This window comes from Monosiga brevicollis, genomic scaffold (genome assembly GCF_000002865.3).
Source record: "Monosiga brevicollis MX1 MONBRscaffold_3 genomic scaffold, whole genome shotgun sequence".
NCBI classification, from domain to species: Eukaryota; class Choanoflagellata; order Craspedida; family Salpingoecidae; genus Monosiga; species Monosiga brevicollis.
In genome coordinates, this window is record NW_001865040.1 from 137,091 (window position 1) to 164,044 (window position 26,954).

The 26,954-nt window shown below is 56.5% G+C and overlaps 8 protein-coding genes across 8 annotated transcripts in view; 2 read left to right on the forward strand and 6 right to left on the reverse strand.

Moving 5' to 3' along the window:
* Positions 1-112: 112 nt before the first annotated feature.
* Positions 113-8,924, reverse strand: MONBRDRAFT_35769 (uncharacterized protein; the record flags this gene model as incomplete). The annotated part of the gene is made up of 6 exons (XM_001743202.1): positions 113-939; positions 1,022-1,303; positions 1,561-2,157; positions 2,317-8,211; positions 8,341-8,578; positions 8,758-8,924. 6 exons carry the CDS (start codon positions 8,922-8,924, stop codon positions 403-405), a joined length of 7,716 nt encoding a protein of 2,571 aa, XP_001743254.1. The 3' UTR covers positions 113-402.
* A 647-nt stretch (positions 8,925-9,571) lies between these two features.
* On the reverse strand, positions 9,572-10,971 carry MONBRDRAFT_35770 (uncharacterized protein; the record flags this gene model as incomplete). Its single annotated transcript, XM_001743203.1, has 4 exons — positions 9,572-9,819; positions 10,467-10,593; positions 10,719-10,810; positions 10,909-10,971. The coding sequence occupies 4 exons, from the start codon at positions 10,969-10,971 to the stop codon at positions 9,721-9,723; spliced, it is 381 nt and encodes a 126-aa protein (XP_001743255.1). The 3' UTR covers positions 9,572-9,720.
* Positions 10,972-11,660: 689 nt separating this feature from the next.
* Positions 11,661-14,376, reverse strand: MONBRDRAFT_5534 (uncharacterized protein; the record flags this gene model as incomplete). The annotated part of the gene is made up of 8 exons (XM_001743204.1): positions 11,661-11,768; positions 11,876-12,010; positions 12,312-12,380; positions 12,465-12,762; positions 12,842-12,984; positions 13,399-13,459; positions 13,969-14,078; positions 14,209-14,376. The coding sequence occupies 8 exons, from the start codon at positions 14,374-14,376 to the stop codon at positions 11,661-11,663; spliced, it is 1,092 nt and encodes a 363-aa protein (XP_001743256.1).
* A 389-nt stretch (positions 14,377-14,765) lies between these two features.
* On the forward strand, positions 14,766-17,194 carry MONBRDRAFT_31101 (uncharacterized protein). The gene is made up of 11 exons (XM_001742884.1): positions 14,766-14,779; positions 14,952-15,032; positions 15,154-15,203; positions 15,379-15,435; positions 15,526-15,600; positions 15,699-15,760; positions 15,860-15,954; positions 16,113-16,236; positions 16,338-16,569; positions 16,640-16,702; positions 16,874-17,194. The coding sequence occupies exons 2-11, from the start codon at positions 14,972-14,974 to the stop codon at positions 16,991-16,993; spliced, it is 939 nt and encodes a 312-aa protein (XP_001742936.1). The 5' UTR covers positions 14,766-14,779; positions 14,952-14,971; the 3' UTR covers positions 16,994-17,194.
* Positions 17,195-17,395: 201 nt separating this feature from the next.
* Positions 17,396-20,970, reverse strand: MONBRDRAFT_5536 (uncharacterized protein; the record flags this gene model as incomplete). The annotated part of the gene is made up of 2 exons (XM_001743205.1): positions 17,396-20,723; positions 20,861-20,970. The coding sequence occupies 2 exons, from the start codon at positions 20,968-20,970 to the stop codon at positions 17,396-17,398; spliced, it is 3,438 nt and encodes a 1,145-aa protein (XP_001743257.1).
* A 703-nt stretch (positions 20,971-21,673) lies between these two features.
* MONBRDRAFT_31102 (uncharacterized protein) lies at positions 21,674-23,880 on the forward strand (the record flags this gene model as incomplete). The annotated part of the gene is made up of 1 exon (XM_001742885.1): positions 21,674-23,880. One exon carries the CDS (start codon positions 21,674-21,676, stop codon positions 23,774-23,776), a length of 2,103 nt encoding a protein of 700 aa, XP_001742937.1. The 3' UTR covers positions 23,777-23,880.
* Positions 23,881-24,040: 160 nt separating this feature from the next.
* MONBRDRAFT_5538 (uncharacterized protein) lies at positions 24,041-25,660 on the reverse strand (the record flags this gene model as incomplete). Its single annotated transcript, XM_001743206.1, has 1 exon — positions 24,041-25,660. The coding sequence occupies one exon, from the start codon at positions 25,658-25,660 to the stop codon at positions 24,041-24,043; it is 1,620 nt and encodes a 539-aa protein (XP_001743258.1).
* An 818-nt stretch (positions 25,661-26,478) lies between these two features.
* Positions 26,479-26,954, reverse strand: part of MONBRDRAFT_5539 (uncharacterized protein) — a gene marked incomplete at both ends in the record, with an annotated part of 1,613 nt that continues 1,137 nt past the window's right edge. Inside the window, one exon of the mRNA XM_001743207.1 lies at positions 26,479-26,840. Within this exon, the coding sequence (XP_001743259.1) occupies positions 26,479-26,840 (362 nt within the window). The remainder of the gene's footprint in view (positions 26,841-26,954) is intronic.

Consider the following 26,954-nt stretch of genomic DNA (forward strand, 5'->3'; position numbering starts at 1 on the left):
TTTAGGTTTAGCGCACCCGTGCCTCCCGCCAATCATGTCGCGCGAGCCCTCCTTTGATGCACGGCTCAGGTATTAAGTTGTATCCTTGCCCAGAACTCCAGAATAATAGACGTTACCATTCGGATGTGGAAATTTGCGAAGGGGGAACGCAAGTGAGGGGCGCCCTTCAAAACAAAAGCTCACACTGAAAATCAAAAAGAAAGAGAGTAGGAACAAAACTTCATGTCGAACGAAACGACAGGACAAGAACAAAATGAGAAAAAAAAACCAAAGATCTGGCCTGGTTGAGGGTGATACTAGAAGACGCGTCTGAGAACGTTCAGGGTTAAGATATGACCCTTGACTTTTGTACTTTTTATTCGGTTCGAAAGGGATAGGGTATGCCGAGTGAGCCAACGAGGACTAGTCGAGAGCAATGATTTCATCGTCGTCATCGTCGTCATCATCCTCGGCGTGCACGCCAACGCTTCGCTCCGGGCTGAACGCCGCAGGACGACCGCCTGGTGCAGGCTTGAAGCCAACTAGGGCGCCTTCGTCGTCGTCGTCATCATCATCATCAAAAAGATTGCGCGCCTCATCGGGCAAGGCTTCGACATCGCCCATCTTGCGATACTGATACTGTGGCTGCACGGTTGAGCGTCCAAAACAGCCCAGAATGGATGCCCGGCGTGTCGGCGACATGATAAGTACACCAGCACCAATGGCCACGAGAGCAACGACAATGACCACCGCTGCAATGACACCACCCTTGGAGTGTTTGCCACTGTTGCTGCCGCCTTGCGAGCTGCCCTTGTCACCGCCAGCCCCGGAAGGGCTCAGCGTCGTGGTTTCATCCTCTAGATCATGACAGGGGTCCGCTGACGGGCAGACCTCACATGTTGGCCACTCGATGCGAACCAGACAACTTGAGGTGGGGCTCTTGGTTACCTTGGGTGTTTGCTGTTCATCGAGCGAGAGAGGCAGAAGAGATGATCTGTGAGATAAAGGCACCGCACACCAGAGCTGCACAGGCTCTCCTTACCGTCGTGGTTGTCGAGCAGACAAAGTCGATTTGCAGAGAGTAAGCACCACCAGCCCCAACGTCACAATCGTCCCCGCCATCCGTGTACTGCAGATAAACACTGTTGCCCAGTGACTGAGGCTTGGCGTTGTCAAAGCTACCCAGCGAGACAGCTTGGTCCTGCCCATCCAAGTGCAGGCAGGCCGCTGTGTTGTCGGAGCAGCCTCCATCCTCGACGGCAGCGCACACGTTGATGTCAATGTAGCCACCCGAAAAGTCCACCCGAGTAGGCGTCTTGCTTGGCTTGGACAGAGGCGACAGGTCAAAAGTCCAGCCATTTGACTCAACCAAACATTCATCGCTTGATTCCTTGATTGGGCAAGCCATGTGGGTATACCAAGTGAAGTAATAATGACAGTACGAATCTTCGCCATCATATTCCAATCGATTCTCGGCCAAGTCCGCCTGCGAAGCCACAATAAAGTGAATAGAGTGCAAATAACTACAGCAAGCCCACCATGAACGAGTTGTCCCAAAAACACATGACAACTTTGACATACCACGCATTGAAAAGTGACGGTGGCCGCACGTGTATAAGTTCCGTGGCACTTGCTGGTACCACCCTGCATTTGCATCACAAGCTCACCATCGGGAGAAATCTCAATACCCAAACTCTTGCCGAGGGAGATGCCACCTTTACCATTGGGCTGTTGGCAGCCGCTGGCCGCCTTGTCATCGCCGCAGGTGATAGTGTCGCACACACTGATGGTATAGCTTGTATCCGTGGCCTTGTCGACGCCTACCCCGGTCAAGCTGGCACCCTGGTTCAGCATGGCATACTTCTCATTCGTGATGGGATTGCGGAGCACGCAACCAGCCTGTAGCTGAGACTTGACGGGACAGGCCGCTGTGGTTTTCCAGTGCATGACGTAGTGGCAAGCTTGGTCCTCCGCGTGAAAGTAGGGCACGCCCAAGGGCGAAGCGGTTTCAGGATCCTCATTGCACTCAAAGATGATATCAGTTGAGCGCTCGACCGTCTGGCCTCCCACATGGCAAGCCGTGCCCCCTGAGTAGTGAAGCTTGAGTTTGCCATCCTCCAAGTAAGGTTCCGTGTCCAGCGTTCCCAACTTGTAGGCTGCGCCAGTGCTCTTTTCAATCTAAAACCACACACGAGGTCGGATCACATCTCGTTCAGAGTCGAGTCATTGTCGCACCAAAGGCACTACCTTACAGACTCTTGCTTCTTCCCGTCCCTGCCTCGCCCACCCTGTGCCGCCCTCTCCCCTGTATCTCCCCCTTGCTCATGTTGTACGCACCTGACAGGCCGCCGAGTTGCCACATTGCCGCGTCTCTGTGGGCAAGCCCGTCAAGAGATGGCAGACGTTGATAAAGTAGTCGTGCTTGGCATCAGAGTCTTCGTTGCGAACCTGCCAACTATCTTGGTGGGTATAGCGCTTCAGGACTGATAGATCGTAGGCCGTGCCGTCTGCGCTGACGACCGTGCAATCCATGTCCGTGGTCTCGGGGCAAGCGTACTTGGTACCAACATGGAAAACGTTGACGCAGTCGTCCGCCGTAGCGTCAAGCGTCACCTCCTTCTCTACCTCTGGGTCGCAGTAGAATTGAATGACAGAGCTATAGGTAGATGTCCCTTCTCCGCAAGGGTCGCCGTTCTTGTACTCGAGCTGCAAAGAGTGATCCACAATCGTCAAGTTGGCATTGACCTCGCCCAAGCCTGTTTGCTGGCCCTTGCACACGCCGCTGCCCGCAGAGCTGCTGCATCCATTATGCGACTCACAAATGGCCACGCTGTAGGAGCCTTGGCCATCAGTGTATGGAAGTGCGGCCTTGCCCAAGGGCGACAGATCGTACACCTGGCCTGTCATGGGATCCGCCACGGTGCAGTCACCAGTCACTTCCGCCTCCTTGGGCGCGCACGCATACATGGTATCCCAGCGGAATTCGTAATGACATGCTGAGGATTCACCAATGAAGATGGGATAGCCCACCTCGCCCTCGTGCTCGGCGCAATAAAAGTTGATCACGGCTGAACGGTCGGCGCCGTTGCAGTCGGTGCTAAAGCCTTGTGGCAGGTCGTAGCTGAGCTGAAAGTGAACGTCGCCATCGTCGTCCTCAATGGCCACGGGTTCGTGGCGAGCCTGACCCACCACACGCGGGGCGTAGGAGGCATCGTTGGGCGCAGTCTGGCACATAGAGGCCCCCAGACAAGCACCCATACCAGCAAAGTGGTTCAAAGACCCACAGACGTTGATATCAAAGACGTACTTGTCCTTCTCAGAAACGTTCTCTTCGTTGTATGCGACCCAATTGGGTGGGTCGTCCGTGGCCATCCTGCGGAGCTCTCCAAAGTCGTAGGTGATGCCCTTGTGGTTCACAGCACATTCAAGCGGTGTGATGGGCTCAAGGCCGCTGCTGCCACACGCGTACTTGGTGCGCCAGGTGAATTCGTACTGGCACTGATTCGTCTCGCCCACATAATATGGGGTCCCTTCGTCCACCTCCGGTGCGCATTCAAAGTTAATAACGGTACCGCGCGTCATGCCGTCGCCGCAGCCGTTGGAATCGCCATCCGTGTACTCGAGCACAAGCTCGCCGCTCTTGAAGTACGGCGCACGGGTAAAGTGACCCAAGCTGTGGGCACTACCACTTTTCTTCTGACAGGCGCCGGCTGTACCAACGCCCGGCTGGCAGGTCTCGGCCAGGTCGCCACACACGTGCAGCAAGTAGGAGTACTCCGGATCCGAGTCGGACTGAGCAGTAAAAGTCTTGCCTGCCAGGGCAGTGAGATCGTAAGTCACACCTTGGATGTCCGTCACAATACAGTCCTCCTTGGTCAGGGTGTGCGAGGGTGCCACCGTGGTGCTCTGTTCATTCTCACAGTGAGCCAGGGGATGAACCCAAGAAAAGATGTAATCGCAGTTCTCGTTTGGCGTGTTGATCAGTTCAGGGACACCAATGCGACCGTCAGGGCTGCACACTAGATTGATGGTGGCTGTGGACGTGCCGCTAGTGAATGGGCAATCACCGCCCGCGTAACTGATGACGTACTGCCCGTCCACGTTGATCATGGGTTGCTGGATGTTACCAAGAGAATAGTACTTGTCGTCCACATTCAGGCAGATACCCGAGTTGCCGCCACAGGCTGTGGAAGGCGGGGCGACCAACGTGCGGCAGACATTGAAGATGACTGTGGACCCTGGCACGCGGAAGCTGGACGAGGCCACGTAGTCCATGTCATTCTTCATCAGGTCGGAGAGATCAAAGCTGGGCGAATCGCTGTTGATGGGATCAGTTGCCTCGCAAGGCACACGTCGCGTCTCTTGGCATGCGTACTTGGTAGCAACTTCAAGCTCGTATTGGCACGAATTCTCACCGAGAAAAGAGAGATCGGCCTCGATCGACTCGTTACAGCGAAAGAGCACCGTCGTGGAGCGGAGGACAGACCCGTCAAAGCAACCAGAGCCGTTGGCATACTGAAGCTTGAGGGTGCCGTCGTCGGCGTAGAGGCGGGCACTTGGCTTGCCGAGCGCGTTGGCCTTACTCGGGTCGTCAATCAATGCCTGACAGGCGCCTTGACCCTGGCAAGCTGTGGGAACGGATGTGCCGAGCTTGCCACACACGGACAACGAGTATTTGTACGCGTCAGTGCCGTGCGTGTAAGTGGTCGTCAAGGGATCGTGGTTCATCAACGCGGAGAGATCAAAGATGTTGCCATTCTGCTCCACCTTGCAATCGCCCACAACTTCGCCCTCGTCGTCATCTGCCTCTGCGCAGGCGTAGCTCGTTTGCCAGGTGAACACATATTCGCAGCCGTTGGCAGAGGTGTACTGATACTCAGGGGCACCGATGTAGCCCATCTCGTTCTTGCAGACAAAGAGAATGCGAGCGCTGTAGCGCGTCTCGACGCCGTCCGAGGTGGTGCATTCATCACCGTACGAGTAGCTGAGGGTCAGAGTGCCGTCTGCGGCAATGTATGGGGCGCTCGGGTTTCCGAGTGAGATGTGCTCACCGCTGCTTTCTGTGAGACAAGCCGCTGAGAAGCCACCACAGGTTGTGCTTTGCTCATTGAGGCGTCCACAGACGTTGAGGGCAAAGTGCACGCCACCTGCGCCAACGGCGACGTAGTTGGATGAGGACTGCTTGAGAGCATCGAGGTGGTAGTCATGACCATTGTTACTAGCCCGGCATTCAATCTCCGGCAGACAGGCTAAGGGGGTCTTCCATTTGAAGACATAAATGCATGGGTCAATCTCGGTGAAAAACTGTGGCGCGTCATCGGGGTTGGCTTCCTCACACTCGAAAAAGATTTTGGTGGTGCGATGCACCGAGTTACCGCAGGTCTCGCCACCAGTGTATTTGAGCATGAGTGTATCATCCTCAAACATGAGGTCGCCGTTGGCATCACCCAGAAGCTTCGGGAACTGATCATCACCGGGTTTGGTCTGGCAGGCCCCGACGCTGGCGTCGCTCGTCTTGCCCGGACAGGTGATGGCGCGGCAAATATCCACGTAAAAGGTGTAGCCATGGATGGGTTCTGTGACGGCGTACCCGGTGCTGGTGGTGGCTTGCAAGCTCGTTAGGTTGACGAGCGTGTTTGTCACTGGATCGCGAACGGCACAATCCTTCCCTTTGAGCACCTTGACCGGGCAAGCAACGGGCGTGCGCCAGCGGAAGCGATACAGGCATGTGTGGTACGTCATCTTTTCCACAAACACTAGGCCCTCATCGGAGGTGCTGCACTCAAAGTCCAAGCGCGCCTCGCAGCCGTCCTGGCCCCCTTGATAGAGAATATAGAGCTGGTTGCGGTCGGCATCGTATTGCGGAGCACTAGGGGTACCGAGACTCACGTCCGTGTCACCTACGGCATCCAGCTGACACACGCCGGCATCGACGGGACAGTTCTCGCCCGAGATGGCAGTGACGGGGCGGCAGACATTAATTTGAAAGGTGCTGCCCCCGCCGCCAGCCTGATAGTTGCTGTGTGAGTTGACCAGACGAGTCAAATCATAGTAGTCACCGTGTTCACCCAAAACGCTGCAGGGAATGGGCTTGAAGGCGGACGTGCACACAATGTCTGTGTACCAGGTGAGGAGGACAGTGCAGCCATCGTCATCAAAAACGACCACGTCGTTGTTCTTGTGAGCGCCCTCGGGGCAGACGAAGGAGATGATTGTTTCCTTCTTGACCATGTCACCATACGCTGAGCACGTTTGGCTTGAGACGAGGGTCATGAAGACGTCATCGTCCTCGACTTGGATTTTCGAAGTGGCATCGCCAAACGCTTGCTGGCCATCAAGATTGCAGACAGCGCCCTGTCCGGCGCAGTGGCTGTTGGTGCCACACACGCTGACGTGGTAGGCACTCTGGCCGTCGTGTTTGGCGATAAATTCCTGATCCTTGAGGCGTGAAAAGTCAAAGATCTGGCCTTCGGGGCTGGTGGCTTTGCAGTTGGTGCTGTTGGCCTCATGCAGAGCACAGGCCAGCGGTGTCTCCCAACTAAACTTGTAGGAGCAGGTCGACACCTCGCCTAGAACGACGGGTGATCCCTGGATCTCACTGCAGAGGAGAATAAGGCTTGCGTTTCGATAAGCATTGGCGGCAGGACACCAATCGCCCGTAACAAAGTCAATCACGAGCTCGTTGTCGCCATTGACGTAAGGCTGCGTAGCCTGACCGAGGCTGCGAGGCTCAAAGCTCGCCGAGCTTGATGGGTCGGCCAGGACCTGGCAAATGCCGGCATTGGCCCGGCAGCCAACACTTTCCTCATTCTCGACAATATTCTGACAAACATTGATCAGGTATGCATACTTGCCTGCCAGCCGGTTGAACGTCACGGAACACAACAAGGCGTGAGAGTAGACCGGACGAGTGGACACAGCGGTAGAGGAATGAACGGGACAAGGTTTTGGATTGAGAGACTCGGGAAGGATGAGCGTCGCGGGAGCCAAACACCTACCATCCTCTTGATCTTCGTCAACGGTGCGCCAATTGTCGTGTTCCAAGGTTAGGTCGCTGAGATCAAAGTTGTAACCGGGAACGCCGCAAGGGATGGCTTCGGGTTGACAAGCAAGAGCGGTCAAGAGCTCAAAAACAGGCTCGCAGTCATGCTCAACATCCAGAGTTGTATCGGTACGATGGATAAAGTTGGCATCCAAGCGCGTGGCTTCGGGGTCGCACACAAAGTTGACAATGGCGTGGAAAGACTGCGTCGGGTCCATGTGGCAAGTTTCGGCGGTGAATTCCATGCGCAAGTTTTCGCCGTCAGCAATGATGCGATGGGCAGGCGAGGCCAGTGTCTCGTTGATCGGACCCTCATCGTCTTCATCCTCGGTGAGGCAGATGCCCGCAAGGTCGTTTCCGCAGCGATAGCCGCCGTCGCAAAAGGAGATGGCCATGCGATGTTCCTCGTTATATTCAACGTTCTCAATCGTGTTGATGGCGGAGAAATCATACTGGAAACCACCGGCTGTGGTGATGGTGCAGGTGGTGTTAACGGTAACAACTTCATCCTCGCCGCCGCTGGTCTTGGAGGTGACGGGACAGGCGTAGGGTGTGGTCCACTCGAACAAGTAAACGCAGGTTTCAATCTCAGATTTATAAACGGGCTCGGCCGTGACCGGGCTGTCAGGATCACACGTGAGCTCGATGATGGTGCGGCGCTGACGCGCACCGCAGGGCGTGCCACCCTCGTACACAAGCTTGACAATGCCATCGCTGATCTGAGGCGTAGCGACCTGGCCAAGTGAGAAGCTGGTGCCGTCAACATTAGTAGTGTTGATTTTGCGCTGACAAGCGGCGCTGACGTCGTCGGCGCACGTGGCCGGTAGAGAGCCGGTGGGCACAAGGGAGCGACAGACGTTGATCTCCATGGAATAGTCCTCGCCGCCGCCATCCAATCGGAGCACCTCCCAATTAGTGGTGGAACGGATGAGGGGAGAAAGGTCGTAGTAGTCCTTCGTAACCGGATCGGTCACCGAGCACTCCACCTCCGTGCCGTGATGAACGTTGGCGCAGGCCAAATCAGTCTCCCAGCGAAAGAGATACTCACAGGCGTGGTGGAGTTCACCCTCGTAGATCGGATGACCACGACCGTGGGTATTGCACACAAACTGGATGTTGCTCTGGCGGGGCAGCTTATCACACTTGGTACCGTCAAAGTAGGTCAGCTCCATCCCATGGCTCTTTTCCGTCTACGGGTGAGCGATCGCGGGGCGAGTACATGATGTGCTGCGGTGAGTACTACCACTCGCTTTCGTCCGTTGCGAGAGCCGGAGATACACAACGAGGGCACCCAAGAGAAAACAACGCAGAAACGCTACCTCGTCGATCCATTGCAGGGACGTGGTGCGGTGGCCCAAATCAAAGGGGTATGCGTCGCGGTCGGCAGCCGGAGCCAGCGAAGGATCAACGAGAGCTTGGCAAGCCGCCGAGTCGGCGCTGAGTGAGTGGCAGCGCTGACCCGAGGTACCGGCCTTGGTAAGGTTGGCGCACACGTTGATGTAGTACACGGTGTTGCTTGAATCCAGATCATGCAGCATGTAATCGGGCTGATTTCCCCTGTGACGATCAGCCGAGGCAAGCGAGGTCGAGGAGCAACACGAATGAAAGGAGGTCTGGACATGATCTAGAATCTGTCTGCGAGAGTGACCCTAAGCAGCCCCACGCCACCCGACTTGGTACGTTGCTGTGCCGGGCGCGAACATTGGCACAACTTTGACGCCATGGGTGGTACTTACGTGCGGGTCAAAGGCCGGAGATCAAATGCTGCGACGCCTTCGGCCGTCTCATACTGTAGGCAGCAGCCATCGTTGCAGCCAGCAGCCGTCGCACGGTCAAGGCTGGACCAGCCAATGAGAAGTAACAGGCCAATAAAGGCCATTTTTTGCCCGCTGCGCGTCCCCATGGCGCTGGACGCCGCAGCCAATGGCGCGATCTGTGTGTGCGGCTCTGCGAACCGACCAGCTGGCCTCAAGCCAGTGACACCTTGCAACCAGCCCGCCAAGCCAGCCACGCGATTCTATTAACCACGGCAGTGCCACCAGGCCCCTGGCTCATGAGAGGTCAAGGTCCAGAAGGTAGAAGGTGAAGAGGAGGCAAGGAGGTGAGATGAGAGAAGACCCGAGAGTCAAGTCAACCAGCGAGCGAGCGCGTGCGCGGGGTGATGGTCGATGATAAACTGACGGCGCGCACACACACAGAGCCACGTCGGTCTTTTGAAATTTTTTCTTCTGCCAAGAAGAAGATGTAGATAAAAGAGCAGTTAATGCAGATAACAATAACAACATAAAGTTATAACATGAAGATCTAATTCAAGTAAATGGGTGTATAGAACAAAAGCGCTGGCGGTCGACGACGACGTTACTTCTTCTCCCTCAGCTACCACATGTCACAACTCATTCCTGTGGTTGAGTGAGCGCACGTTGTCTCTGACAACGTCACAAGCAGTTGCCTCCAACGCACACAAGTCGAAACTGTTTGGAGGAGAAAGGGGCATCACGGCCACACCTTGCTATGTCAGATAAAATGATAGTGTCAGCAAAACTTGCGCGACGACTTTAGGCATGAATTGGACTTGCGCGGCAAGTCACGACCCAGCAACCACTCGTGCACGGGACACTGGACAGCACGACGCAATGGAGGGAGAGCCAGGCCGCTTCATCCTCAGCAGACTACAAGATGAAAAGATCAAGAGCAACGCTTTATTTGGCATCGAGTGCCTCTGGGGCAATGCGCGAGGCATCCAGCGTAATAACAAAAATGTCGCCGTTCTCCGCGCCATGGGCCACAACCGAACAGGGCTACCGGGGAAAAAAAAAAAAAATGAGCATACACACACATACTCACACACATGCACATAGGTTCAAGCTGTGGATGCGCACGGCATGCAAACATGCCAAGAAGCACCTCGCACAGCGGGGCAAGCCCATGGCAACTTACAAAGCGCGCGCCAGCCATGATAGCCTCGATCATGCCACCAACAAAGGCACCGCAGTTGACTTGGCCTACACGCATACAAGACAGCCAGGCATGATGTTGAGAGCACAGCAAGAAGACCGTAGTGCACCATCAGCCGAACGAGGGTGACCGCGACACGCACTGCCTCGAGGCGCAGAAATGAAGCGGTTCACCAGTAGGTCCGAGTCCAAAATCATGTCTGAAAGGAGCAGGCACCACCACGGGGCAGCTGAGCAAGCTGTAAAAAGGATGGCATACGCCCAAAGGCAAAACTTGGAAGGCAGCACAACGGAAAGAGGGTCACGCCAAGGCCAGCCTGAAGCATCAATCACATCATCGCACATTGGTGAGGCTCCTCTCCCTGGCTCAAGGCATCGGCCTGCTTGCCAAACAAGATCTACAAATGGATGGTGAATTTTGCAAGTGTGCATGAGCGACACCAGCACCAAAGCCCACACGTCAGACCGGGCCTCAAGCGGCCTCGTCGCACCTTCCACAGGTTGGTCTGAATTTGGATCAACTGGTTGATGGGCTTGAGCTCGCGCTTGTTGTTCCGGTCGCGAATCACGAACAGCTCCCCGAAACGATCTCCCACCTGCCGACCCAGCGCGCTCAGGCTAATCGACCAAAGAGCAGTGAGGAGCTTGTTGATTACCCAAAAAGGACCCGTGACCGACAACTTGTGCTCGTCGAGCCATTGGGACAGACAACACGCAAGTTAACGTGGCCAATGTCAACTTACCGTCGTTCAAATTCCTCGGTGCTTGTGCCAAAGCGACGATAAAGGTAGCGCACGATTTCCGCAAACAACAGGGCAAACGCGTGTAGATTGATCTAAGAACAAAGCGGCCCGCATGGTGCAGCCAAGTGAGTTTCTGATCGCATGACACAGAGCAAAGGTCGAGCCTGTGAGCTTGGACCGGGCTACTGACATCGGTTCGGGGTCGCGTGAGGGACCGCTCCAAGATGGCCGAGTAAGCGCCCCGGTCACCCATGGCGCCGACCTGACCCAATCTTTATTAATCAATCCACCTTTGCGCAAGGGTTCCCGCGAGCAATCCGCTCAACGACTCGGAAGGATGCGTCTTCAAACGTGTCGCACCACACTGCCAGTCAACACCCCAAAAAAAGGGGAAAAAAAAAAGACAGCAAAGCGTTCAGCGTTCACTACAAATACTTGATTTCTTTGGATTTTTCTCCGAATTTTAGGGGAATTATTTCGAACAAAAAGGGGGTCTGTGGGCTTGCTTTGATTGATGATTGATTGAAGAGGATTCATTATCCAGGCTGTGCATACGTTGCGTCCCTCGTGCGGTTTAGTCCAACCCTCGCATTTCTCATTGGCGCGGGTGATGAAACACCATGCGTACTCGTTCTGGGCTTTACTCTCTTCCCCTGTCCCTCTCTTGTTCCTGTTTCAAGTTTCAATGACGCCAATACAAAATTGGACTTCAGTCTACAGAAGGAAACCACCACGGCTGAGTTCAAGTCCGAAAAAAGGTTTGCTTCTGACACTTGGCTAATCTTGCAACGATAATACAATTGGCAGTCGACAGCCATGGACGATGATGTCTGGCGCCACGAGATGAAAAAAAAAAAGGGCACGCTAAACAATAAAAGAAACAACAAAGCAAATATTTTGTCGTATGTCCTAACTTTTGTTTGAAACGAATTACAGTTGGGTCTAGTCCCAATCATCACCGTCGTCGCCGCCATCGTCATCCGAGCCCGGCGGCAGTTGCGGGATCATGGCGGCCAGGTTGTCCATCATTGAATTTCCCGTCTTCAAAGGCTGCAAAGAATAAGATTGGTAATACCCCCCAAGGCCATCAAACAGAATCAAACAGTCAGGATTTGGCAACAAAATCAGCGACTGATGGTCACAAGCCTGTGCCTCACCGGAGGGGCCGGACGATCATCCTCATCCTCCTCTGCTTCTTCCAGCACAGGCGGGGCTGCAGAGGCGGCGGCAGCGGCAGGCTTGGGTTTGTCCTTGTCCTTTTTGGTATTCCCGGCCATGCTGCGGCGTCGCATCTAACATGCATAAATCGGAGCGTGAGCACAAACGCCAACTACCAGACGAGCCCCGGAAGACGGTCGGGGTGAAGGGAGGCAGCGGAGGTGGGCGTACCATTAGATGCTGACGCATTTGTGACATAATGTCGCCACCGCCGGCAGCCACGGACTGCTCTTCCTTGGCCTTTTTCTTTTCTACTTTGCGTTCCTGGACGCAGAACGATGGTTACACCGCGCGCTTGGCTCGTGGCGCGTACCAATCCAGCCCAGATCACAAGGAAGGGATTAGCATCAAGAAGCATTGAACGCGGGAACGTACCTTGACGGATTTCAAATTGGCCTTGTTGTTGCGACGAATGGAGGCGAGCAAGTCGTTGCGCGCGTCACCCTACGCCATCGATCGCATCGGTATTGAGCAGAGCACAAGGCCACAGGCTTATCATCCAAGTCAAGCGTCATCACTCTGACTTACGCCGCCACCTTCGCCATCGTCGCTGTCGACATCGTCGACCGCAAGAGTTGGGGTTGCTGTAGCCGCTGGCGGTGGTGCTGGAGGTGGTGGTGCGCCTGCAGGCGGGGGCGGGGGCGGGGGCGGGGGACCACCGGCGGGCGGGGGCGGAGGCGGCGGCGGCGCAGCACCACTGGGGGGAGGTGGCGGTGGCGCACTGCTGGTTGGAGCACTCGCCGGGGCTGCGGCCTGCGTGACAGTTTGATCGGGGGCAGCCGGTGCCGGGGCGGCCTCAAATGCTGGTAGGTTGTCCAGGGTTTGACTGCAAGACCAAGAAATTGACAGGTCAGGATCATGATGTTCATCTCTTGGTTGATTGGTTGCTGGGCAGAGGTACATACTCCATGGCAGAGGGGGCAATTGAGGCTGAATTTTCTTCCACAAAGGCCAGGTCGGCCACGCCTTGAAGATCCGGCAAGAAGGCGGGGGCATCGATGGTGGGCACGGCACCCATGCCAGGTTTGTATTTGTAATTCTCGCCCTCCTGCAGTGTCGGTGCACGCGTGGTCAGAAAGAGTGTGAGAGTTTAAAAGTGTCTGATGGCCGATATGGGTATGCCCTGTTGCATACATACCGCAGACACGTAGTGCTCGCCCATGAGGATGGTTTTGGGAGCGTCGGCCAATGCTTGCTCCTCGTCCACATCTATCAGGTTCATAGAGACGAGATGAGAATCAAAGCGCAATCAAACAAAACAAAACAAAACTGCTTGTCAAAGGCATGGTGGGGGGTGGGGGTCAAAACCCCGTGTTCGGCGAGGAAGGAAGGCACGGACCGTCGCGGGTACGAGTGACGGTGCCTCGAAGAGGATCAACCAGCGTGTACTTCTTGTAGGGGTTTTCTGCCGTGTTAAAGAGGAGGAGGCCGCTCACAGATTGTAGTTGCGGGGGCAACCCACCCAGACCTTCGTGCTCTTCGTCAACGGGATCGGCACCACGCTCGCGTTTACGAATCGTGTTCTGTTGCAAAGGCATCCAGAACAGCCAGGTTATCATATGAACAAAGAGGCACAGGTCATGTCAGATGCAAGTCGATGCTTTTTGAGGGGACGGAGGAACGCACCGATTTGAAGTTGTAAATGCGATCGCGATCGACCACGTCCTCAGGCTTGGGCTAAATGTATTTAAAAAAAAAAAAAAAAAAAAAAGGTCAGAGGAGGGTTGCGTGTCAGGTTACAGTGTACGCAGTGCTACCATGGGTATCGTGACGCGGGTGGACGAGAGGAGAGTGCACAAAAGCAGGCCACGGGCACAGATCACGGTTTAACCCACAATGCGGCTTTCGATCGAGTGCTCCACAAATCCGGGACCAAGATGTGATTCTTGGAAAAGAGCTTGTGGATAGTCAAGTTTATCATCCGCCACGTACTTGGCACTAAGCCCCGGTCATCGCAACGTGAGCCACGCAAAATCATGGACACATTACCCTCGTTTCTGCAACCAGTTTGCCTTTCGAGGCGTCAACTCACCTGCAGAAGACGGTGGTGGCGCGACGAGTGCCGACGATCTTTTGCACTTTGGCATTGGCCGTGTTGATCCGGTTGTTGACGGCTACCAGGCGTTCCTTGTTGGCATTGACCTGTGGTTCAGTCATGAGCAGAGTTAATACACACGCGCAAAAGCCTTTGTCGGCGTGCAAGCAAGCCTGGGTGCGCAGGAGCCCAGAGCCCCTTGGCGCCACTGCCACAACCAGCCAGCCCGAAACGAACCGAAGTGGTAATCTTGCCAAAAATATCGTCCACAGTAGCGGAGAGGTACTCTAGCGCATCCAACATTTGCTGAAGCGATTCTTCCTCTCGCAAATGTGCCGGCACCACCGGCACATGATAGACCTGTGGCACCACGGCCGCCGCCGACGGTGCAGGCAACGTCGCCATTCTCAACCTCCAGAAACACAAAAAGAGAGAGAGAGAGAGAGAGAGAGAAAGAGAAAGAGAGAGAGAGAGAGAGAGCGAGAGAGAGAGAGAGAGAGAGAGAAAGAGAGTTTGAGAGAGAGAGTTTGAGAGAGAGAGAGAGAGAGAGAGAGAGAGAGAGAGAGAGAGAGAGAGAGGGAGAGAGAGAGAGAGAGAGAGAGAGAGAGGGAGAGAGAGAGAGAGAGAGAGAGAGAGAGAGAGAGAGAGAGAGAGAGAGAGAGAGAGAGAGAGAGAGAGAGAGAGAGAGAGAGAGAGAGAGAGAGAGAGAGAGGAACAGCTCTAGATGAGAAAGTGTGCTGAAAATCACACTTCCGCTGAAGACCCCTTTCGTTGTTTTCTTTTTCTTTCTGGAACGGAACGCGTTGATGTGAGCACCTCTCTCGAGGAGAAAAGGGCAGCGGGCTTTATTGGCTGTGGTGCTTGAATGCCGAGGGGTGGCAAGCGCGTTTGGTTAGGTCTTGTTGGATAGAAAGGGGTTTGAATGTGGGAAGATAGGTCATGCTTCAGACTCATCAGGCGTGTCATGTGGCTGGCGGCAGTCACGTTTATCAACGTCAGCATGCCCATCTGCCAACATCGCGGCTGCGGGCAGGACTATGACCCGGCAAACAACCCTGATGGTCAGTTGGCATAGACACATGAGGCATAGACGCAAGGGCATGGGCGCAGGGTCACAGGCATAGGAGCATAGGCATTCTGGCTTCCAGCCTCACTTCACAAATGATGTTCTTTCCTCTGCAGGGTGTTGCAAGTATCACCCTGGCGCGCCAATCTTCCATGAAGGTCTCAAGGTTTGTCCATGCAATTTGAGAGCGCATCGACCCCACGTCTCTGCATCCTTGCTTGCCTTTCAAGGGTACTGTGAGAAGGGCAATCCTATCCTTGTTGGACGATTTATTTTCTGGTAGCATTGTCTTTTGGTGGCTGATTTTCATGCGCTGCTCCGCCCTCGCTCTTGCTTTGCAGGGTTGGTCATGTTGCCCAAAGCGGTTCACCGATTTTACCGACTTTCTGAATTACCCCGTACGTGCCCTTGGGCTCTGGAACCGCCTCAAACTTTGGCTTGAAGGAGAGCCTTCATCGTTCCTGCTGGTCCTGACTTTTCTTGTGCAGGGCTGCGCGTCGGGAGCACACACGGATGAAGCACCACAGGATGACAGCAAGGACCCAAATGAAGCTCTGAAGGAGGTCTGATGAGCGGCGGCTTGCTTCGCACTTTCCCAGCAGTGCCCCCTCCCTCAGCTCTCACACGCCGCTTTGTTATACTTTCTCCGTTTGTATTCCAGCTGGCTCAAGTGAAGGTTGATCGATTGTCACTCGAACAGCGTACAGCCGCTTCCTCGATGCGGTGAGACCTTTGGCGCGCCAATGCCATGTCCCCTTCACCTCTTTTGTCGGCGAGGATAGAATTGCTCAAGGCTGTGCTATATCGTGAAACATGCATCAGGGACGGCGCACCAAAGGTTGAACTACCTCTGAAGACCACGGCCTCGCTCGAGCGGGCGTTGGCGCAACAGGCGGAAACGGCAGCCAAGGAAATTGGTAGGCTCCTATACACGGTGCTATATGCTGGGTTCAGTGTCGATCAGATCCTCTGGCACATTAGGCTATTGGCATGGGCACGACGTCGATATTTAGAAACTGCCGGTGCAGTTGCGCTCTCATTGGCATGCGTGGTTGACTTGCTCCGCTTGTAACAGAGTCGCAAGAGGTACAACCGGGGCAGGCCTGTACGCACAATGCATGCAAGGGGTCCTACGTTGACGAATCCAGCAACGAAGAGGATTGTTTCCATCACCCAGGCACGCCCGTGTTCCACGAAGGGTATGTGTAATGTGCCTGCCGTGGACTTTCTGACCGTGCAAGAATCGCTTTTACTTTCCAACCCTGTGAACTCAATCTCGTAAACTGCTATGGTACGCTAGCTACAAGTACTGGAGCTGCTGCCCCAAGAAGAAAACCTACGAGTTTGACGAGTTTTTGGACTTTAAAGGCTGCACGGTTGGCAAGCACCGCTGGTTCAAGCCTGCAGAGGAATCGGCCAAGGCCAAGCAGTGCCGTTACGATTGGTTCCAATCGGACACTCATGTCGTGTTGACCGTTTTCGCCAAGTGCATCGAGCCCAGCCGAACCTCCGTCAAGGCCAACGCTGACTCGGTACGTGATGCTGTCCCCAATCGCCCCCGATGCTGAATCTTGCATGTCCTCATTCTTTGCACAAAACCAGATTACGATCGATATTGTCTACTCAAAGTCCTTCACCTTTCAGCTTGAGCTTCATCTCGGCGGCGTAAGTAGCACAAGGAACGGTTTGACACTCTTAAACAAACGCCAAAGCACGAGCCGAAAATGACATGATGGCCTTGATGTCAGGCTTTGTTTGTTGAGGCTAGCAAGGGTTCTCTGATGGTGCTCAATCCCGTTCTCACATCCTTCCCTCGCTTCTTGTCACCTGGCGCAGAACATCATTCCAGCCGAATCAACGGTCCAGTTGCTGTCCACAAAGATGGACATCAAGCTCGCCAAGGCCCCGGGAGAAGCGTGGGCCGCACTCACAGCCGATGGTGCAAGCTCACAGTAGCCATGCTACTTGCCGGTAGATGTTGGGACGCCTGTTGCCGACTGCCTCGTCTCTCTTCGCATCGTGTATGTTTCTCGAGCGGCATCCGAGCGCAGCAGCCTAGAATGAGCATAGAAAAGTCGGAAGGGCTTTGCAAAGCATTTATCCAGACGAACCAAAAAGGTACTTCTTGACATGTCAATTTATATGACTAGAGTCGCGATTGATGCTTTCAAGAAACCATGCATTGAGAATAAACTCGATTGTAAGTACAGACTTTTTTTCACGAGACACATGCTTTTTAAGTCGACTGATACGGAAGCAACTCAAGCCAAGGCAGCAGCGATGATAAATAACGGTGCTCGGCACCGTTTGGAAGACACGAGTCTTCCTTTCTCTCTTTTTTTATTTTATCTTTCTGTTTTACGGAGACGAAGTAACATCCCAAGCATCAGTATGCGCCGCGCCCGGGCGTGGGCTCCGACAGTTTTTAAACTTTTCGGCCAGCGCGGCGTTGAAAGAGGACACGAGGCCAGCCTTGGGGCTGACAGGCACTCGGACAGGCGTAGTTGGGCGCCGTAGGCTGTTGTACTGAAAGTCGCGAATATCTGTCAGCACAGAGCTTCGTGGGCTCCGAGGTCTGGACTGTACTGCCTGCAAGTTTGTTGCCTTCAGCTGATGGCGGCCGTGACGCAATTCGAGCAAGACAGTCTCGTGTGGGCTAAGCTGTGGCGTAGAAGAGGTTTGCGCGTCTTTGGCCGGTGAGCTCACTTGCTTCAAGGGGTGTAGTTCAGCTGCAGCACGAATGGCAGTCATAAGAGTAGAGTGTGGATCACGCGATGCGGCAGGTGCAACCACGGGGGCTTTGCGAAGGCTGGAAGTTGAAAACGCTCGGATTGCTGTCAAAACCTGGTCGCGAGGCGCTGACATTGGAGCCTGGGGTGCCGGTGCTGGCCGCAACCGCGTTGTGTCAAAGTCAGCAATGGTTTGTAGCACTTGGTCTCGCATTGACACCGGTCGGGCGGCTTGTTGACCTACCGGCTGCAGGTTTTGGCGATCAAAACCCTGCAGATCAACAGTCAACGAAGAGCTGCCCTGTTTGCCGGACGCCATTGTCCTGGGCATGGGTGGCGCAGGCGGCGCAGGGGGCACGGGCGGCGCAGGGGGTGCAGTATAAACATTGACGTGTCTGGCTTGTGCTCCTTGAGATGAGGGAAGCACAGCAGCAGCCGGTGGTGCTTGAGGTGCCACTTGCGTTCGAACGCGGGGGGGAGGTGGTGGGGGAGCTGATGGCGTCGGGGTGCGGCGCGCAGCCGACATGGGCCCGGCACATGGGGTGATATTGTGTGTTGTAGGGGTCAGAGGCTGCGACAAGGAACCTGAACGCGAGCGAACACGTGGGGGCGGAGGTGGCGGCTGCTTGCGAGTCTGTGATGCAGCACTTGTGCTAGCAGCAGGACTTGGTTTGAGGACCGGCGGCGGACGCAGTGCCACTCGCTGCGGTGCGACGTCAGTGGCAGAGACTGGGGCGTCCTCGTGCTTGCCCTTCTGAGCCGGCACCACAGAAGCGCTGATTGAGGTGGCTGCTGACAAAGTTGGAGCTGGCAATTGATCCGGTACCACTTGTGAGGCGCGCACCTTTGGTGCCATGGTTTTTTGGCCTCCTTGAGCAAGGGGGCGACGCTGTACACCAGACGGTTCCGGTGAGGCCGTAGCAGACGTTGGTCCGGCCAACGCAATGGATGCACCAGCATATCGCCGACGGGCTTGTGCGAGTTGCAACTCAGCCATGAGTGGGTTAGCGCTTTGGGTGGCGGGCTCCTCAAGCTTGGACTCCATAGGCGGCCGCAGTGCTTGACGTTTAAAACCACGAATCTGATCGAGCAGGTCGTGTTGGGCCGGACCCGATGCTTTCGGTTGCACCAGCGGTTGCCTCGACGATAGTCTTGGTGCTGGTGCTGGTGCTGGTGGTGCTGGTGCTGGTGGAGCAGGCGGTACACTGGCCGTGCGCCCTGGGGCCGGCAGCGCCGGACCGGGTGCTGGGCTGTGAGGATCAGTCTCTGATTCGCCCATGGGCTCAAAATCCGAAAAGTCACTGTCGCTGAAGGCGTCACGGTCATCTGGTTCCAGGAAAGACATGGCCAATGGTGGTGGCGGCGGCGCCTGCCGTGGAGGTGACGGCGTGAGGTTTAGGCGCACCGCGCCCACGGTCCGAGTAGGGGAGAAGGACTCGTCAAAGTCCACGCGGTGACGTATTGGTGAGTGGTTTGTCATAGATCCCGGCAGTGCCAGCATGTTGGCCGCCATGTGCCTTGCTCGATGAAGGCGGGGTCCACTGCTGCCACGGCTGCTTGCAGAGGACATGGGCGAAGGCAATAGGTAGTGTTGCATGCGTGCTTGGCGGGAACGACGCGGGGAAGCTCCGCGCAAAGGCGAAGCCTGTCGAACAGGGCTGCGCGGGCCGCTGGAAATGTGGTGTTGACCCCGCGTGCGGCTCAGGCCAGGAATCCGAACCCGAAGTCGCTGGGTACTACGCGTGGGGCTTGGCACAATGTGGCGGGGGGAGGTGTGGCCCGGGGCTGCGGGTGCTACCCGAGTGACAGGAAGCTTGGCTCGATCATGGCTGGTGTGACTCGAGGAGCCCAGAGCCAAGCGACTGGGGCTAACGGGGCGACTGCTGCTTGCACTCTTGGGTGCCTGTTGGGGCTGGGACTGTGAAGAATGGGCAGCGGGTGCGTTGGTGGGGGCATCATTGGAAGTTGGCCTAAAGCGTCGGCGGACCTGCAAGCGCAGGTGCTCGCGCTCACGAATCAGCTGCACGGCAACTGAGTGTAGGATGCCACTCGTTGAGGCCCCGTTGACCGTCACGATTTCCTGCCCAGTTCGCAGGCCAGCAGCGTAGGCGAGCGAATTGCGATGAACATGGCTGACAATGAGAGGTCGTTGATACTCTGCACCACCCGCAATGTTGAAGCCCAACGCCTGTCCACTCAGGACAGGGATCACAATGTCGTGGTTGGGGGTCGTGCTGGTGTGACTGGCTGCAGCAGAGCTGCCTTTGGAGGCAGCGGAGCGAGCCGACGGTGCAGGGGAGGCCCAGTCATCATGTGTGCGGGGACCAGCCTTGGTAGGTGAGGTTTGGCGATTGCCAAGATCAGCCAGGGCGGGGCGGGTTGCGGGCTTGGTCGCCAGTTTCTGGCTCGAGGTATTTTTCTGGGGTGCCGCGACTGAGGCACGAGTGGCAGAGGCACGAGCAGCAGCGCCGCTGGGAAGAATGAGTAAGCGCACTGTTTTTTTACACGTCGCAAGCAGGTGCTTGAGATGCTCAGCCGCCGTTGCGCGCGATGTTCCGGCCAAGCGCGCTTGATTCAGAACCAGAAGGACGTCTCCCTCGCGCAAGCCGGCAGCGGCTGCCGGTGAGCCCAGGTCAACGCGGGTGACGATGGGCAAGTGCTGATGGATGTTCACAGAGAAGCCCAGGGGCAGGCGGGTGGACGAGCGGCGTAATGTGACAACCAGCAGCTGGCCAGCCTGAGCACCATCGAGCTGCAGCAGCTGGTCGAAGCGGCAGGGGGGGTTGGTGGCAAACTGCCAGATGCGCCGTTCGACATCAAAAGCGTCTCGATGCTTGGGCAAAACTAGCGGTGCCACGAGGTCAAGAAGCTTGATGTGACGAGGCCGCGAGATGACTCGGCCGAGGTTCAGCAGAAAGTCTTCAAGGTTGGCAGCGGTGGCATACTCTTGCCAAGCCCTAGCGTCGCGAGACCGTGACATGAGCTTATCCGAACGGGCAGCAAAAACGCTTGGCGATTGTCGAGGGGAAACAAACACAAAAAAAAAAAAAAAAAGAAACAAGCACACCCTCAAGGGTACCGGGGTTGAACCTACGTCGCAAGAATTTGCTGCTCTATGCTGGTCAGGGCCGACCGAGCTTTGCGGGCCAGCATGCGGCGCTCGCGTTCAAGCGCACCACGCTCCAAGGCCACCAGGCCCACCATGGTGGATTGTCCCGATGCAAAAGAAGCGCGCTTGGCGTGAAGGAAGAGGGACTGGCACCCCCAGGCCAGACGAGCCTGTCACGTCAACCGGATCAGCACGCGGGCAAGACAGGGCAGGCAACGAGCCCAAAGAACGAAAAGTCAGCTCGGCGCGCTCCTCTTTCGAGCAGATTCACGGCTTTGTTCAAATTTGAGCGGCAATTTATAAAGTGTGAACACAGTCACACTAACACAGGAAACCCCTCCCAACCAGTGCAAAAGATAACAACAACAGCACAGCGAAAGCGAGCAGTCGTCCCCTCAATAACATCAATATCTTCTGCATAAACTACACTGAGTTTTAGTAGTAGAGCTAGTGTATGTACTGGTTGAAGATTCAAAAACCATGTATGTTACTGCTTTAAGTGGTATTCAATACCAACACCTTTTGAACTGTTGGTTTACACAACAAAACACACACACACACACACACACACACACACACACACACACACACACAGAGAAATTTTATTTTTCGTTTTGCTCTCCCTGGCGTTTCATCTCGTTTGCTGCGCCTGTCTCTTCCGTTTCGGTTCCTGTTCGTCGCGTGTGGGGGTTGCTACCTACCTGGGCTTGGACGTTTCATCTTGTTCTCCTGTTGAGCCTGGTGGTTTGCTTTTGCCTTGACGAGGGGACGACCGGCATTTCAAGCGGAACCAACACCATGTCGGACGCCGAGAGTGACTTTAAGATGTACAGCGATGACTTTGACACGGAGGACGAACAACGCCTGCCCGTGGCTGCTCAAGCTCCCCGGCGTCAACCCGCTCCCCCGAGCACCACCAACGGCACGTCCAACGGCAAGGTGCGCCGCCGAAAAGTGTCGACCAAGCCTTCTCGGGGTGGCCCGCGTCGGGTCGTCAGCTCAGCCGAGCGCGAGTATCAGAACGGCCTCCAGAGTCGCCTGCAGGCCGCCGAGAAGGAGAACCAGGAACTGAGGCGTGAACTCAAGCTTCTGGAAAAGATTCAACGTCGCCAAACAAAGGCCATTGATCAATATGAGGGCTCCAACTCTGAGTTGCCATCACAATTGCGGCAGCGCGAGGAGGAGCTGCGCGCTCTACGTGAACAAATGCGCAACCTGAAGGCTCGCAACACCGAGCTCGAGGCCAGCCACCAGAAAAAGGACAAGCACATGCAGCAGGTACGGGACAAGGCCCGCCGCTTGGAGTCGCTCGTCAAGGACAAAGATCTTCTCGAGGCCGCCACCGCCACCGAGCGGGTACATCAGCTGGAGCAAGAACTGCAGACGAAAAATGAAGCAGTCTCAAAGCTGCAGCACCATTGCGACCTGCTGCAAAAGCAGCTGGCTCGTGCCGAGGCCAGCCAGGGGAAGCAGGTGTCGCAGGTCAAAGGCGAAGTGTCTCATCTCGAGCGACGCATTGAGGAGCTGGAGGACAAACTTGCAGCTCGAGACCGCCAGCTTGAGAAGCTCAACATTCTGGCCGCGCGGGATCGTCGAGCTCCCGTCATGGAAGCTCGTGCGGACAACACACCGGCTAAACCCGCCATCGCACGTGAAGCAACTCGTTCTGCTTTTATGACCAACCCCTCTCCCTCTCCTCCCCGCAGTCCGCCAACCAAGGCCCAGGCTCAAGCGCCGTCACAGCCTGCTGTTGCCCCGGTGCGCCGTAAGCAGCCCGCCTTGCCGCAAGCCGCAAAGGAACCCGCGCCGCGTGCGCCAGTCGCGGCCAGCCCTTCTCCAGTTCCCGACGTGCAAAATTTCTCCCTTCCAGAGAGCCCAACGCGAACCGTCACGCCGGCGCAAGCCACCCCGCGCACCACTACAGCTGGGTTTGATGCCGATCGCGATGCCCGTGAGCGCGCAGAGCAAGAGGCCCGCGAGCGGTTGGAAAAGGAGGCCCGTGGGCGGGTGGAGCAAGAGGCTCGTGAGCGCGCAGAGCAAGAGGCCCGTGAGCGGTTGGAGAAGGAGGCCCGTGACCGCGCAGAACAAGAAGCCCGCGAGCGCCTGGAAAAAGAGGCCCGGGAGCGCCTGGAGAAAGAGGCCCGGGAGCGTGCAGAACAAGAGGCTCGCGAGCGCTTGGAGAAAGAGGCCCGGGAGCGTGCAGAACAAGAGGCTCGCGAGCGGCTGGAAAACGAGGCCCGTGAGCGTGCAGAACAAGAGGCTCGGGCCAAGGCCGAACAGGATGCCGCCGAGGCACGTCGCAAAAAGGATGCTCTCCTGGCTAAACTTCAAGCGATTGACGACGTTACCGACGTGGGTAGCACAACAGCACCTGCACCCACGGCAGCAGCAGCGCCTGCCCCCATCCCGAATGCAGGGAGTGGCGTGCCTCTTTGGATGCAAGCTGGCCCTCGCAAGGCCCGTGAGGTACCCGATTCGGTCCAAAACTTGCACCAGGGCAAGCCCGCGCGGCCCGACCTTCTGGAGGACTTCCGTGATCGAAAAGCAGTCACTTCGCAGCGCCCAACGGGTACCAATGGTCCCCTCCCTGACTTTCTAACCAGCGCCCCCAAGTCTTCGAAAGGTCCAATCGGCACAAGCGCAGGTAGCGCTCAAAATGCCCTGAGCTTCTTTGACAACGCTGCCACCAAGCCGCGCGGTGGCGGCAACACAGCGCTGCCCTGGGAGCAGAAAGCTGCAGCTGCCTCTGTTGTAGAGGCACCGAGCGTTGCTGCGACATCGGCGCCCGCACCCTCCAGCGCCAGTTCTTCCCTGCCCTGGCTTCAAGGGCCTGCGTGCACGCGCGCGGCGCCAAAGGCACGCTCGTTCTTGGATGACAATCTTGAGAGTATAGCAATTTAAATGCTGGGCTTGTGACATGCAATCGGGCTGTTTTCTTGGCACTTATTCTGAAGCGGACGCTTTTTTTTTTCTTTTTGTCTTGGATTTAATCGAAGTATTTTGACAATTGAAACTTTGAACGCGATGCTCACTAAGCTACCTGTCACAATAGACACGCCACGCGCTTCATCAAGACTTAATGACATTGTATGATTGAAGTACTGCTTGATTGAATATTGACATGAGACAGAGAGGGCCCAAGGCGCTGAGGTGCAGCAGTTTTTATCATACCGAGCCTGGCTCCTGAGCATCGTTCACATCGGGGATGGATGCTTGCAAGTCGGCCACAAAGGTGTGCATGTCTTCCAACTGAAGCTCCTCCAGGCGGGCGGCACGCTGGACGCGCTCTAGCGTGTCGGGATCATCGAGGAAGGTTTTCATCTTGTGCGTCAAGAGACGAAGACAGGCAGCCTCGTCCGGGTAGGCGGCATGACCCAGGGGGGCGTGCACGGTGCGAGTGAGCTGCCGACCGTCAGCCAGGTCTACAATGACACGGGTGGGGATGCCGGCCGGGTAGTGGGCATCTAGAGCCGGGTCGTGCTCAACCCGGACCTGGCTAATGCACTCGCGTGTGGCATAGTCTTCCAGAGCCTCGGCATTGTAGTCTTCCGGGGTGAGCATGAGGTCCTCCCAGAGGCCCACGAGGTCGTGGTCGGTGGACTGGCCCGCGCGCTCGGCGGCGCGGGCTTTGACGAGGAGGCGGGCCAGAATATAGGGGAGGGAGTGGTCGGCAGACTGGCGTGTGGTGGGTGCCCATTTGGCTGGGTCGCAGATTATGCCGTAGGCCGGGTCGTAAATGGCGACGGTGATACCGCGAATGGCGCTGGCCTGCAATCCGGGCTCCTCGGCCAAGAGGGCCAAGAGGGCGTGGACGGCACCCGCACTCTGGTGCTCGTAGAGGCCAAGCTTGAAATGCATGTTGGTGATGGCAAAGTCTTCGGGGGTAGCGGTGGGGCTGGGGTCGGCCAGAAAGAGGTCAAAGGGGCTCTGGCCATCCGACTGGGGCTCAAAGACGCGGAAGAGGCTGGCCGGGTTGCGGAAGATGTCAGCGGGGCCCTCAAAGCCCAGGGCAGCGCGATGAACGGATTGGACGGCCATTTCGGTGGTAAAGGCGGCGCTGCAGCCCTTGGAATCGTTGAGTTGGTGGCCTGCCCGGATGGAGCGCCAAGGGACGTAGTGAGAAACGAGGAGGCTGATGGCAGATTCAATCTGCTTCTCGGTGCAGTCCAGGAGGGCGCCATAGACGGCGCAGGTGGCAATGCCGCCGTGCAAGACGTGATCGATGCGGTGGGATTGAAGGCTAAAGCTCTCGCAGAGGCGCCCTCGAATTTCATCGTGAAGGATCATGGCCTTGAGGGCGGTCTCGCCGTCTAGCTGGTGGGCTTCAGCGGAGGCCAGCACGACGGGATAAAAGTCGTTGTGACCAAATTCGCCGGCGTTGCGGTCGGTTGGGTGGCGGGGGTCAAAGCCAAAGACGGTGCCGTTGGCATCCAGCTCGCGAACGGCGGCGCAGTTGAAGAGGACGGCCTTCTCCAGGGGCACAACGGCGGTGGTGCCCAGCACGGTGGCAGTGGGCACGGACCAGGGCAGCTTGGTGTAGCCTGGGATGGGTGCAGGCGGGGCCAGTGTGTAGGCCAAGGCCTCCTCCTGCAGCACCTGTAGGCTGGGGTAGTTGCGCTTGACGGCGCTGAGGCCGCAGGCCAGCGAGTCCATGAGAAAGAGCTTGGTCCGTTCCTGCACGGCTCGCGGGATGTCGGCCGCCAGGCTCCTCCCCATAAACTCTTGCGCATACGCCGCCAGCAGCCGTGCCTGGTTGGCCTCGCGGGCCAGCAGGGTTCGGGACATGGCTCCCACTCCTTTCTTAGACACTCACCAGCACAGCAAATCTTCAGGCCACACTCCCGCAGGTACCCAGCTACCGTCTCAGCCCACTGCTTCACCGCATTCCCATCACCAATGGCGGGCAGTATGGCAGGCCGTCCAGTCAGCTCAGTGGGTCGTGTTCGTGGTCCAGTCGGAGTCGTTCGTTCATTCGTCCACAAATTGCTGACAATCCATTTCGCCTGCATCCGTGCGTGTGTTTGTCTCTGCGGAGTAAGCCATCATTACCCATATCTCTGCAGCCCCTTGGGTTTTGCGTGAACTTTGCGGCTTTGGTGTTATGGTACGGAATGCCTCTCTCAGGCTCAACCACGGATGCGCAGCATCTCTGTGCAGCTGTTTTTACTTCTTCTTCTTGACGGATGCAGCAGGTCATCGGGAAAACCGTGCGAGGGACGTCGTCATGAGTGAGCCGCAACCGCAGGCGTTGACGCTCGAAGCCGTGTCACAGCAGCAGCGCGATCAGCTTAGGTGCGCGTGGGTTGTTGCAACCAAACTCTTTCTTGCCATGTTTCATGCTCTCTGGCTCAGTTGATGATGGGACGGCGCTTGTAGAGGTTGGAATGACCCACCTGCAGCATTGGGTAGTCGGGAGGGGCAGCGCCGCACGCGTCACTATGCAACCGTGCCAACGACAACCACAGCGCCTGCAGACGGTAGTACAGGTGCTCAAGTTTTCGACTCGACAGCCGGCCCACCGCTGATGGACAAGGACAAGCCTCCGCCAATCTCAAAGGCGAGCGCTCCACCCACATCAATGGCCGAGGCCGAGGGACCAGCAGTCAGCGCTGCGCCAGCTGCTGCTGAGGGCACAGCAAGCGACGAGAAGACTGTCGCGGTAGGTTTCCGCACGAGCTTTTAGGTCGATGTAGGCTCTTGACCCAGATTGGATGTGGGGCTGTCTGCGACTTGCTTTTGGTCTCACAGTGGTTTTCCCTCTTGAAACGCCACAGTCTGAGCTGGAGAACCTGCTCACGGAGGCCCAAGCCAAGGTGGGTTAACTCGTGGGTTTGGTGTGCATTGCTTTGGAAGATGCTGATCGGGGCTGACTGCTGTGCTTTATTGTGCTTGGGGTAGGCGGGAGCGAAATTGGGTGCGGACTTGAGCAAACGTTTGCAGCCCTTGCTGGCCAAGGTCGATGCCTCTGGGGAGGCGCCAGTAGGTGCTCGACAGGTCCTGTATCAATGGATTACCGGTGCGTAGTCAAACATCGGGTCACTTCAACACTTTGTATTGATGGGACGTAAGCGCTTCGGTC